Genomic DNA, 13,201 nt, shown 5'->3' on the forward strand with positions numbered 1-13,201 from the left:
AAGGGCAGGGACCCATGCCCAGGTTACCTTGCTCCCAGGCAGCTCGCTAGTGTCCAGGGGGCACAAAAGCAACTGCCTTGGCCAGGCGGAACAAGAGACATTTATCATGGGAAATGCAAACCACCATTTACTTCCAGCTCAGCTCCTCTCAGCATCAACCCCACGCAGCGCCCCCCCGCCCCGCTTCTCATGGACGGTGCTGGGACAGCGTCACAGCTCCCCAGGGACACCCGCCAGCCCAAGGAGGCATTGCACAGGGCCGGTGGGGCTGTAGGGACTGCGCCAGGAGCTCGCTTTGCTGTGTCCCAGCAGGGCCAGGGCTACGGGCAAGGGCAGCATCTCGCCCACGGTGCTGCACTGTCGCTGCTGGGGGGCTGCTTTCGGCCACGGGGCCTGGCACCTGGGCAGGAGCAGGTCCTGTCCAGCCCACCCTGCCCGCAGGAGAGGATGCCGATGCCCTGACAGGGGAGCAGACTCAGCCTGGGATGCCCCCTGGAGCAGCCTGCAGGCTGCAGGAGGGAGCCATGCTGAAGGCACGCTGCCTGGACCCGCTCTACCCCTCCCTGGCACATGGGCAGAGGGGAGTGAGAACTGGACCTGGGAAGAGGGCTCCTTCGGTGGGGGCTGCTCCTGTCGCGTTGCTGGGCCCGTGCCCTGCTCGGGGCTAATACTCCTGGCAAACAGCAGCTGGAGCCGCCCGGTCAGCAAGGAGCCGGGCCAGACGCCAGGCTGTTTACGGACCTGGCGGGGGAGCCCTGCCCTCGAGGGCTGAGTTTCTTTGGCTGCCGTGAGAAAAACCCAGGAAACGCAGCGTCCCAACGCAGCCCAGCCCCGGCTCAGCTGCACCCCGCGCCCCGTGTGTGCGTGCGTGTGTGTGAAGGAAACGTGAAAAGGCAACAATAAATAAGTGACGCAGTCCGTACGAGAGGGAATCGCTGCCGATCCCGGCGCCGGCGAGACGCTCCGCAGCCCACGGAGCCAGAGACGGCACCCGGCTGGCAGCAGCTGCCGCAGTTCCCGGGCCGGGGCACCACAGGGCCTCTCAGTCACTCTTGGCGCCGTGGGACGTGTCCAAGTTCACCACCTGCAGCTCTGTCAAGTTGCTGCTGCTGCCGGACTGCTGGCCAATGACAGCCATCTGGAGAGAGAAGGGAGGAGAGAGCACCGGGGAGCGTCATGCGGCCACCCCAGGGTGCAGCCAAGGCCCTGGGGTACGGGCCCACCCGGAGAGCCACCCATTGCACGGGGGGCCAATGCTAGGCCTCCCCATCCACAGAGCAATGCTTCAGGGCTCGGAGGGTGCGCTGTTAACAGCAGGGAGAAGGAGCAGCTCACCCACCCGTGCTGCCAACAAGCGGCCCAGGCTCTGGTCCTGTCCCATCTGTGGCCCAGCACCTAGGCTGCTGCCGTCTCCCCTACAGGCTGGGGGCGCCGCAGACCAGAGGCTGACTGTGTTCAGAGCACCTCCCGTCCCAGGATCAGAGCTCACTGGGCACAGTGCCTGGGACATCCCCCGTTACCAGTGACCCCTGGGGATCCCTGCGGCCAGGGGGAGGGGCAGCGGCCTGCACACATCCGCAGGGCTGGTGTGGGGGAGAGACCGGATGGGTGGTGCGGGCGAGGTACCCACCGAACTGCTCTGTGCCTACCTGGTGAAGCTGGACGGCTGAGACCGGAATCTGAACAGTGCCCGATGGGGCCGTCAGGAACACCTGGGGGACCGCACCTGCCACACAGAGTCAGCGCTTAGATCCTCCGCCCCGGGACGCCGCCGCGGCAGGCCGGGCCCCAGGGAACGCCGGGGCGGGGAACGCCGGGGCAGGCCGGGCCACGTTAAACACCTGCCATCGAGCCTTTGAGAGGCGGTTCGGCCACGCGCACTGGCTGCATCACCCCGCTCCGCACCAGACCAAGCGGCCACAATGCGCAGCGCCGGCTCACCAGGGCTTACTGCTGCTCTCCATCGCCAAGGCAGCACAAAGTGTCCATCCCAAGTCACCTGTGCCCCCCGAAACTGTCTTCCCCTCCTGTTTCTCACCTCCCCCCACGTACCCCCCCAAATCCCCCATCCCTTCCTGTTCCCCATGTCAACTGGGCACCCTCCCTAAATCCCCTTCCCACCCCCAAATGCACTCCCCAATCCCCCTTCCTTCTGCCCCCACCCACACCCCCAAAATGCCCCTCCTGTCCCATTGCGCGCATCCCCCAAGTCTCCCTGCCCCCCATGTACTCCCCAAATCCCGCTCCCCCATGTTCCCACCCACACCTCCCGTCCCTGGCGAGCAGGTCTGGGGCAATGGGTCGGTTTTGACGTCGTCTCTTAGGGCCGAGGGTCAGTTTTTGCTGGTGCTCCGCTTGCCTGAACGCTTCACCCAGCCCCACTCAACAGCTGCCCTCTTTCAAAATGGCTGCTCTCCCCCACCCTTCTCAATGGCCCTGAGGTGACAGACGGCTCTTGGCACCTCCAGCCCCCACTGCTGGGGAAGAGGGCGACCCCCCTGCTGCCAGCAGGCAGAGAGGATCATCCGGAGACGGATGGGGGCGGGGGCCGGACATGTGGGCGGGGGCTGGATGCACTGGGGGGACCATGCACAAGGGAAGTCCAGCGCACCATGGGGAGCAGCCCTCTTACCCTGATCCTGGACCTGTCCGTGGGAGACCTGCATTGCCGAGGATGCCTGGGAGAAGGCATTGAGGACGGTCAGCCCCCCGTCTGTCAGGCCTGAGGTGGGCGCATACATCACGGCGTGAGGGCTGGGGTACATCATGTGGCCTCCCACTGTGGTTGGCACAGACGAAGTCATGATCGTCGCTGGCAGTGTCACTGGCAGGAAAACAGAGCAAGCGCTAGTCAGAGGAGCAGGAGGGGCTTCCCCAGGGAGAGCACGACCTGTAGCCCCCCTGCACTGCACCCGCAGTGCCCATCCACAGTGCTCCTTAGGAAGGACAAGCACTGCACCCCCAGAGCCTCCGCTGCCCCCACGTCCCCTGCCCTGCATCCCTGGAGTAGCCAGCCCATGAGGATTCATGCCCAGCTGTGATTTGCCTGCATTAGATTTCGGGGATTTCTAAGAGACTTCACAAGCTGCTCCTACTGTCGCTCCGGAGCTCTGGGTGCATCAGCCGGGCGTTCCCAGGCTGGGATTTCTTCTATGTGGGACCTTAGCTCGGCGTTTGCGGGTTTGGGGATCCTGGATTCCAGGGCCCATTGGGATCACCTCGTCTGACCCCCTGGAGAGCACAGGCCAGACACCGGCCTCCAATCATTCCCGGAGCAGAGCTTTTAGAAAAACAGCCAAACTTGATTGAGGAATTGCCCGTGATGGGGAATCCAGCACGACCCTGGGTGAGTCATTCGCCTCATTTCCAGTGTGAATTTGTCTGGCTTCAACTTCCAGCCATTGGATCACGTTAGACCTTTGTCTGCTAGACTGAAGAGCCCATTATTAAATGTTTGTTCCCCGTGAAGTCTCTTGTACATTGTCCTCAAGTCACCCCTTAACCTTCTCTTTAAGCTAAATAGATCGAGCTCCTTGGGTCTATCACTCTAGGGTAGGTTTTCTAACCCTTTCATCATCCTCATGGCTCTTCTCTGAGCCCTCTCCAATTTATCAACATCCTTCTTGAACTGTGGGCACCAGAACCGGACACAGGATCCCAGCAGTGGTCACACCAATGCCAGACAGAGATAAAACAACCTCTCTGCTCCTACGCAGGATCCCCGTTTATGTATCCCAGGCTCCCGTTGGCGATTTTGGCCAGACCGTCACACAGGGAACTCATGTTCAGCTGATTACCCACCACAACCCCCGCATCTTTTTCAAGAGTCGCAGCTTCCCAGGATAGAGGCCCCTATCCTGTAAGCGTGGCTACATTCTTTGTTCCCAGAGATATGCATTTACAATTAGCCATATTAAAACACATAGTTTGCTTGAGCCCAGCTTACCAAATGATCCAGATCACTCTGAGTCAGTGACCTTTCTCTTCACTATTTACCCGTCAACACAAAACTTGGGGATCTGCAGACTATCAGGGATGATTTTATGTTTTCTTCCAGGTCATGGATAAAAATGTTAAATAGCCTAGGGCCAAGAACCAATCCCTGTGGGACCCATTGGAAACGCACCCGCTCGATGAGTCCGTTTACAGTTATTTTTGTGACCTATCAGTTAGCCAGTTTTTAATCCATGTCATGTGGGCCATGTTAATTTTATATCATTCTAGTTTTGTAATCAAAATGCCATGTGATACCAAGTCAAGCCCCTGATAGAAGTCAATGTATATTATGACAACATGACTACCTTTATCAAACAAACTTGAAATCTCAGCCAGAAAAAGGTATCAAGTTAGTCTGACAGGATCTACTTTCCATAACCCATGCTGATTTGCATTAATTACATTACCCTCCTTTAGTTCTTTATTAATCAAGTCCCGTATCAGAGGCTCCATTATAGGGTGACCAGACAGCAAATGTGAAAAATCCGGATGGGGGTGGGGGGGGTAATAGGAGCCTATATAAGAAAAAGACCCAAAAATCGGGACTGTCCCTATAAAAATCAGGACATCTGGTCAGCCTACTCCATTATCTTGCTTGGGATCAATGGCAGGCTGGTAGGCCTATAATTATCTGGGTCATCCCATCCACCTTTTTAAAACTGGCACAATGTTAGCTTTCTTCCAGTCTTCTGGAAATTTCCCAGGGCTCCAAGACTTATTGGAAATCAACATTAATGGTCCAGCGAGCTTTTCTGCCAGCTCTTTTAAAACTCTTGAATGCAAGTTATCTGGACCTGCTGATTTCAAAATGTTTTGACTTTAGTAGTTTCTATTTAATACCTCCAGAGATACTAGTGAAATGGAAAGTGTGTTATCCCTATATGATGAGACTATATCATCTGTTTATTCCCCAAATACTGAACAGCAATATTTATTGAGAACTTCTGGCTTTTCTGTGTTATTTTTTGATAATTGTACCATTTCCATTGTGAGGACTCTTTTTGTTCCTAATAGATTTTAAAAACTCCTCCTTATTGTCCTTATATCTGCTACAGATTTCTCCATGTCCCTTTGCTTCCCTTACCAATTTTCTACAATTCCTAATTTCTGATTTACAGACATTTCTATCAACTTCCCCTTTCTTCCATTTCTTTTTCATATGAATAAAATTATTTAGTGACGTTGCACTCCATATGTTTTATGGAAATATGCTTATGACTGTAAATATGATACAACTGGATTATGATTTATGCAAAAGGTCTCTTTGTAAGATATCATTACAAAGGTTATAGCCTACTGAATATATTCATCCTATTTGTATGCATGTATCATTATTGTATCTGAAGCTAGAAAGATGAAGTATAACTCTGAGGTCCTATTGTAATTATGCAAAATGTGGACCATTAATGGGGGTTTAGAATCTTGATGGCTCCCAGTGACTAGGACAATTGGTTGTAAATGGTTTATTTACCTGCAAGCCTTCCTATGTGTGGGCCAACCCAGGAAGCATGGAGACTAGGGGTCTTACAGTGACATGTGACCATGTCACATGATACTGGAATCCATCTTAATCCTTGTACTTTTTCATTGATGAGGCGGGGGTGGGGACAAACAGTCAAAAGATCCCCACCTTGTGCCAAAACCATTAAAGGGGGTGGAGCAGGACAAAAGGGGCTGCCAATCATGAGAAAGCCCCTGCTTACCACCTGAGATGTCTGCTGGAACGAACAAGGACTGTACCAGGGAAAGGACTGAGCACAGACTAGGAAGGTGTCTAGTCTGTGAAAGAAGTTTGTTGGAACATCTCTGAGGGTGAGATATTACCTGTAATCAGTTTCTTAATGTATTAGGCTTAGACTTGCGTGTTTTTGCTTTAGTTTGCTTGGTGACTTACTTTGTTCCGTCTGTTATTACTTAAAACCACTTAAATTCTACTTTTTATACTTAATAAAATCACTTTTGTTTATTAATAAACCCAGAGTAAGTGATTAATACCTGGGGGAGCAAACAGCTGTGCATCTCTCTCTATCAGTGTTATAGAGGGCGAACAATTTACCCTGTATAAGCTTTATACAGAGTAAAAGCGGATTTATTTCGGGTTTGGATCCCATTGGAAACTGGATGTCTGGTATCCTGCTGAGCTGTTTTTAAAGTCTGCAGCTTTGGGGGTGTGGCCCAAACCCTGGGTCTGTGTTACAGCAGGCTAGCATGTCTGGCTCAACAAGACAGGGTTCTGGAGTCCCAAGCTGGCAGGGAAAACGGGCTCACAGGTAATTTCAGCACATCAGGTGACCGTCCCAAGGGGATCTCTCTGACCGAACCTGTCACAATATACTTTTTAACAGCTGCCTTCATTTCCATCGAAGTCAGATCAGTTTTTCAACCAGTCCGGCCCTCTTCTCCGATTGGGGGAAAAATGGTTACTTGCCTTCTCGTAACTGTTGTTCTTCGAGATGTGTTGTTCATGTCCATTCCAATCAGGTGTGTGTGTGCCGCATGCACAACAGCCGGAAGATTTTTCCCCTAGCAGCATCCGTCGGGTGGGTCTGGGCAACCCCTGTTGTCATGCCTTCATGGCCCTGCCGACCTGCCACCCCTTCAGTTCCTTCTTGCCGGCTACACCGACAGGGGTAGGAGGGTGGGTATTGGAATGGACGTGAACACCACAGCTCGAAGAACAGTTACGAGAAGATGAGTAACCACTTTTTCTTCAAGTCCTTGTTCATGTCAATTCCAACCAGGTGACTCCCAAGCCTAAATTCAGGAGGTGGGTCGGAGTCGTCCACTGACTGGACCACTGCTTGTCCGAAGGCCGCATTGTCTCTGGCCTGCTGGGGAATCGCGTAGTGTGTGGTGAAAAAGTGTGTAAGGAGGACCACATCGCTGCTCTGCAGCTTTCCTGGGTGGGAACCTGCGCCAGGAATGCTGCTGAGGAGATCTGGTGGAGTGCGCAGTGATCGGAGGAGCAGGCCCCCCTGCCAGGCTGTAGCACTCCCGAATGCAGGGTATGATCCACGACAAGATATGTTGTGATGACACAGGCAGACCTTTCATTCTGTCCGCCACCTCCACGAATAACTGGACGGACTTTCGGAATGATTTCGTTCTCTCGCTGTAGAAGGCTAGTGCCCTAGGGACATCCAGTGAGTGAAGCCTCTGCTCCCTGCCACTCGAGTGCGGCTTAGGGTAGAATACAGGGAGGAAGATGTCCTGGTTGATGTGAAACTGGGAGACCACCTTTGGGAGAAAAGCCGGGGGAGGCCTGAGCTGGACTTTGTCCTTATGGAACATAGTGTAGGGGGACTCATGTTAGGGCCCTGAGCTCAAACACCTCCTGGCTGAGGTTATCGCTACCAGAAACGCCACCTTGTATGAGAGAGAGAGAGCGCAGGGAGCACGTCGCCAAGGGCTCAAATGGCGACCCCATAAGTCTGGATAGGACCAGATTGAGGTCCCAAGCCGGGACAGGCTGTCAGACCTGCGGGTATAATCTGTCGAGCCCTTTAAGGAAAGGGCTGACCAACGGGTTGGCAAAGATCGAGCAGCCCTCTGCGCCTGGATGGAAGGCGGAGATGGCGGCCAAGTGAACCCCTATTGATGACATGGACAGCCCCTGCTGCTTGAGGTAGAGAAGATGGTCCAGTATAAGTGGCACCAAGGCAAGCGTTGGGGACGGAAGGCGCTGCGCCAGACTGAAAATCTCTTCCACTTGGCAAGGTAGGCAGTTCTCGTGGAGGGTTTCCTGCTGCCAAGGAGAACTTGTCTGACTTGATCAGAGCAGGACAGCTCCACTGGGTTCAGCCAGGGAACTTCCACACAGTGAGGTGGAGCGACTGGAGGTTCGGATGTTGGAGGCGGCCGTGATCTTGCGTTATTGGGTCCGGGAAGGGTGGCAGGACATTTCCAGGAGTGATGTGTACCAGTGCCGGCGGGGCCAGACTGGAACTATCAAGATCACCAAAGCTCGGTCCCTGCGAATCTTGAGGAGCACCTTGTGAACGAGAGGGACGGGTGGGAACGCGTATAGGAGACCGCTCCTCCACCCAGGGGGAGGCCGAACGTGTCCGCAATGGAGCCTGGGCTGCGACTCAGGAAGGAGCAGAACTGTTGCATCGTGTGGTGAACAGGTCTATCTGGGGAAAGCCCCACCGATGGAAGATTGAGTTCTCTGCGTCCGGGCGAAGGGACCACTCGTGGCCGTGGAACGACCTGCTGAGATGGTCCGCCAGCTCGTTCTGTACTCCAGGGAGGGACGATGCTTGCAGCTGTGTAGAACATTCGATGCACGAGTCCCACAGCATGAGGGCTTCTGGCACAGGGGAGAGGAGTGTGCACCCTCCCCCGTTTGTTGATATAAAACATTGCCGTGGTGTTGTCTGTCAGGACTGATACACAGCCCCCTGCTAGGTGGGCTCCCTCCCCCGTTTGTTGATATAAAACATTGCCGTGGTGTTGTCTGTCAGGACTGATACACCCTGCTAGGTGGGCTCGGAAAGTCTGGCATGCCAGGCGCGCCGCTCTCAGCTCTCGGATATGGATGTGTAAAGCGAGATCCGCCTGAGACCAGAGGCCTTGTGTACTGAGGTCTCCCAAATGTGCCCCCCAGCCCAAGTCTGACATGTCCGTAACCCAGGGCTAGAAATCTCACTTTGGGAAGGACTGCCATGGCGTGTGTCGAATCCAGTACCCTCCCTACACATCCTATCCTCTGAACTGGGGACAGCTTTGATTTCCCCTCGTTCAGTAGCAGTCCCAGTTCATCGAAAGACGCTCTTATGAAGGCAACTTGCCTCTCTATCTGAGCCCTGGATCAGCCCTTGATCAGCCAGCCTACGGTTGCTGCTAGGGGGAAAATCTTCCATGGGTCGTGCACGCAGCGCACACACACCTGGTTGGAATGGACACGAACAAGCACTCGAAGAAGAATGGAGACTTTTGGGGCATCTAGTAATGTGTTCTTAAATGATTCCCAACGATCGTTCACATTGATCTGATAAAATTCTTCCCACCAGCTGATGTGGATCGTAAACTGCTTTGTGAAATTGGCTCTTTTAAAGCCCCCGGAATATATATATTACTGGTCTGTATTACTCTGCTTGCACATTATAAATATGATTGACGATCACTTGGATTTAAGAGACCCTTCACGTTTAGTTCTGTGATCAGTACCTCTTTTTGTGTTAGGACAAAGAACAATAAAGAACTCCCTCGTGTTGGCTACAACACTTTTTGTGATATACTTCCTGACACCCTGAGCAGGGCGCAGACCAGCCCTGCACGGCCAGGGAAGCGCAGCCAGGCCTAGCGGCCGGGGGCAGCGAGCCAGCCGCCGCGGAGCAGGTTACCTGTTCCACTGGAAGAGGTCTGGGCGAGGTCGGTGCTGCTGTCGCTGGATGGAGACGTTTGCTGTGGGGCCTGATGCACCTGGATGGCCTGCACTGGAACCTGCTGCGTCACGGTGCCGCCTGGGAGGAGAGAGGAGAGCCCTTCACTGCACGCTCCCCCGGCCGCTGCCCCCCAAAGGCAACGCAGGGACCTGCCGGCCCCGCATCACACACCCGCCCCCTGCGCCTGCAGGCAGGATGAAAGGGGAGCAGAGCGCTTAGGCCCCACTCCGTGGGCTGGGGCACGTTCACACAGTGGGGGGAGGAGACCCGGCCCCTGCCCCCCGGCTGCCCCTGCATGCACCTGATGGCGCCCGCCCGCCTGCCAGAGGAAAGGCCGACCTCCCGACCGGATTTCCACCCGCTCCCCGGCTGGGCTCGGCAGCCCCGGAGACTGATGGCAGCAACCCCCGCAAGGCGTTACTGCCCAGAGCCAGCCACGCAGAGGGGGCGCGTGGGGGGCCCTGCTTCACTGCCCTCCCCACTTGGCACACAGCCCTCGCCTACCCCAGACAACAGAGAGGGGCTGAGGGGGGAGCCCAGCCAGCAGCAATATGCTCTGCCCCCTGCCACACCCCACCCCGGCTGGATTTGGAAGCCCCCCTCACAACTGGGACTCTACCCACTAGGCTACCTCAAAGGCTCCTGGTCCAGGCCCCCACAGCAGCAACCCCCACCTCAATCAGGAAAGGAGCGGGAGTGGGGCTGGGAACCACCTGCCACAGGCTACAGCCCAGGGCGTGCGGAGCTGGAGCCGAACGACGTGCCGATGCCACAGGCCAGCCCCACGCAGCCAGCCCCCTCCGGGCTCTCTGTGCTCCAATGGGGGAAGCTCGCTGCGGCCCTGGCCGTGAGGGGGACACAGCTACGAAGCTGGCTCCGGATGCTAAAAGAGAAGCCCGATGTTCCTGGGAGCAGCTGTGTGACACAGCACAAGGCCGCCGGTCGAACCTGCTGGGCCCCGAAGGGCACACTCCGTGTGCGGTTTTTGCACAATACACACACAGCCCAGGGTCCCGTCTCCGACACGACCCAGGACCAGCTAGTCCAGAGAGAGGGCAGGACACCAAAACCGGGCAGCTACAGCTGTTCTGAACCCTGCCAGTCAGCGACTGGCTTCTACCTGGAACCACGAGGAGAGACATCCCCCCTGGCAGAACTTTCAGCTTGCCAAGTCAAGCCGCTGGGAAATGCCAGCTCTCCAGCTGCCTACGCAACCTCCACTCGGCCCTTGTGCGTGCGCAATGGGTGGACTGGGCGCGTCGATTCACCATTTCCTTGTGTCCTCCTCATTCGACGCGTGGCCCCACACAGCACGTGCCCAGGTAACGAAGGCTTTGCCGCAGTGCGGAGTGTGCGACTTTGCTTCGCTCCCATTCTTTCCACGGCGGGTTTTATGTAACTTCCAGTGTTTTTAAAAAGCAAACAGAAATAACAGGAACCACGCAGAGGCCCGCCTGGGTCATCTACAGGGGTAAAGCCTTTCGCTCCACAGCACAGACCTCCATCACTGGAGCTCGCTGAGTAACTGAAGCAGTAGTAGGCTATCTTCTCCGCCAGGGAGAGTCACGCTTTGCCAGTGAGGCTGACAGCAGAGGAGTGCTGGGGCTCAGGGATCCCGGGCTCTGGAGGGATGTGTGCTCTCTGGGCACAGACCCTTCCTGCCCCTGTCCCCCCGTCCCTCCCCCAGCCTGACCACTTCTATAGTATGTCCCCTCCTTCTCCTGTCCTGCTCTTTTCCTGTCCTCCCCAAATTGCATTTGGGTCAATGCAATGCAATTGCTTCCTCTTCCCTCGCCAGACTGCCTGGGGGGCATTGAGAGATCAGCTCTGCTCAGTCTGGTCAAAAGCAATTCCAGGGGAAGCCCCGCTCAGCCCGTGGCGGGAGCATGTTCAGAGCAGACAGAACGTTTGGAGATGGTTGTTGTTGAGCCTCTAACAAACCTGTCCGGAGCATGTGCAAAGGGAATTTTCAGAGAACAACTCCACTAAATCTGGGTGAACGGTCACAAGGGCAGCAAAAGGCACCTCTCCAGCCCCAGGGCTACTCCCATGTCCCTGTTTCAAAGCACAGGGTGCTAGAACAGCTCAAAGGACAACTGTAAACACACAGCCCAGGCCGGACGACATCACCCGGGCACGGAACGCATGAGGGCACTGGAGCATGGCTTTTAGCTGGACGTCCCACCTCGACTCCTAACGGCGAATCCCCCTGGTTGGTGACAAGAACATCCTATCACCAGTTTGAACTCATCAACTCCAGCGCCCAGCCGGGGATCTCCTTCTGACCCTGCCTGGTAGGTTCCAGAGCCTTCTGCTCTCGGCAGCTGATTTGAACTGAGACCGACCTTGTCAACGTGTCCAGTGTGCTCTGGGGACTCGCTGCTCTGTAACCCCTCCGTATATTCCTGCTCCACTTCGGACCCTGCCTCGTCTCTATTACCTGCAGAGGGGAGTTCAGGGACCCCCCACTGCCTCTAGCCTGACGCCCTATTAGTGGATCACCGCCTGTAACGCCTCTTTGGTGGAGCAGCTGTTACTGTCCTGTTTCTATTTACAAGGGGTGAGTCACCCCAGGGAGCCAAGCAGCTTCCCCTCCACAGCTCCCGGCTCCCCGAAACCAACACAGCGCCACCGCCAGGGCTGGAGAGAGGCGCCTGGGTGGCCAGGAATCTGCCGAGACACCCCTCCTCCTGCACCGACTTCCACAGCTGCCGGGGCCCCCATGCACAGTCAAACTCAGCCTGCGCCATCCGTCGGGCTGACGGGCACAAGGCTGTGCCCAGCCCGCTGCCTGGGGAGGCCTTGCAGTGCGGCGTGAGCCCAGCTGGGTGGATCGATTCAGCACTGACTGCAGCGTCCCTGCAGCATGCGCCGCGCCTGTCTAGGATACCGCCCCTGCCAGCCAGCAGGCAAGCACTGCCCTCCAGAGCACCCTAGCCTCAGCCTCCTCTGCCCTTCAGGCTGGCATGGGCCGTGCTCCCCCCTGCCCCAGCCCCACCGCTCCCACGAGGAGAAGCAAGCGCTGACCTGTCAGAGACACAATCTGCCCTCCGGCTGTGGTGGGGAAGCGGAAGACTGTCTGCTGTGCCTGCTGCAGCTGTCCGGCTGTGCCCGCGACCGCCTGGCCCTGCTGGCTGGAGAGGGCCAGCGAGTGCGGCTGTAACTGAGCGAGAGGAATGGTAGGGGTCCCAGGAGGGAGCGGAGCACCTGCCGAAAGGAGGGGGAAAGAAAGGCTTCATCACGACCAGCTCTTTTGACCTCCTCCAGCCCCGGAGCTTGTGCTGAGCTCCCTCCTAGGGGCGGCCCTGGACACAGCCGCACGGCCCAGCTTGGATCCCTGCAATCCCCACCACAGGCGGGGAGGCAGCGAGAGCCCATCCCCGCCCGCCCCCGGGGCAAGGGCCTGGCTGCAGGGACAGCGCCCAGAGAGCAGGCCCAGCCAGCACCGCCGGGGGCAAGGCAGCCCGGTTCGCTTCCCCCACACCCGATCGGCCTGGGGCCAGTCCCCGAGAGCCCCCCGCCCCTGGCGTGCACTGACCTGGCATGAGAGTGAAGCCGCTGGGGAGCTGCATGAGCCCTCCGGAGGCCACGGCGCTGGTGCCCGTCGTTTTGAGCACTGTCCCGTTGGCGCTGGTGACGGTGTTGGGGCTGACGCTGGCCGAGACCGGCGCTAGGTAGTTGGTGATCGGGTAGGAGGGGCCGCTGCTGACCTGCATGGACGTGGAGGTGGTGGGCACGGTCTGGATGGTCGACGTCGTCCCTGGCAAGTTGGTAACTGTGAATGCAGGCTTCAGCGAGTCCTACGAGAGACGGGCAGG

General features: G+C 56.8%; 1 protein-coding gene across 1 annotated transcript in view; it reads right to left on the reverse strand.

Moving 5' to 3' along the window:
• Positions 1-1,042: 1,042 nt before the first annotated feature.
• The window catches only part of SRF (serum response factor), a 29,212-nt gene continuing 17,053 nt past the window's right edge, over positions 1,043-13,201 (reverse strand). The window contains exons 3-7 of the mRNA XM_065401777.1: positions 12,922-13,183; positions 9,342-9,461; positions 2,633-2,824; positions 1,650-1,726; positions 1,043-1,138 (exon numbers count right to left, since the gene is read on the reverse strand). Of these exons, the coding sequence (XP_065257849.1) occupies positions 1,043-1,138; positions 1,650-1,726; positions 2,633-2,824; positions 9,342-9,461; positions 12,922-13,183 (747 nt within the window). The remainder of the gene's footprint in view (positions 1,139-1,649; positions 1,727-2,632; positions 2,825-9,341; positions 9,462-12,921; positions 13,184-13,201) is intronic.

Source organism: Emys orbicularis, chromosome 3 (assembly GCF_028017835.1).
Source record: "Emys orbicularis isolate rEmyOrb1 chromosome 3, rEmyOrb1.hap1, whole genome shotgun sequence".
Lineage (NCBI taxonomy): Eukaryota > Metazoa > Chordata > Testudines > Emydidae > Emys > Emys orbicularis.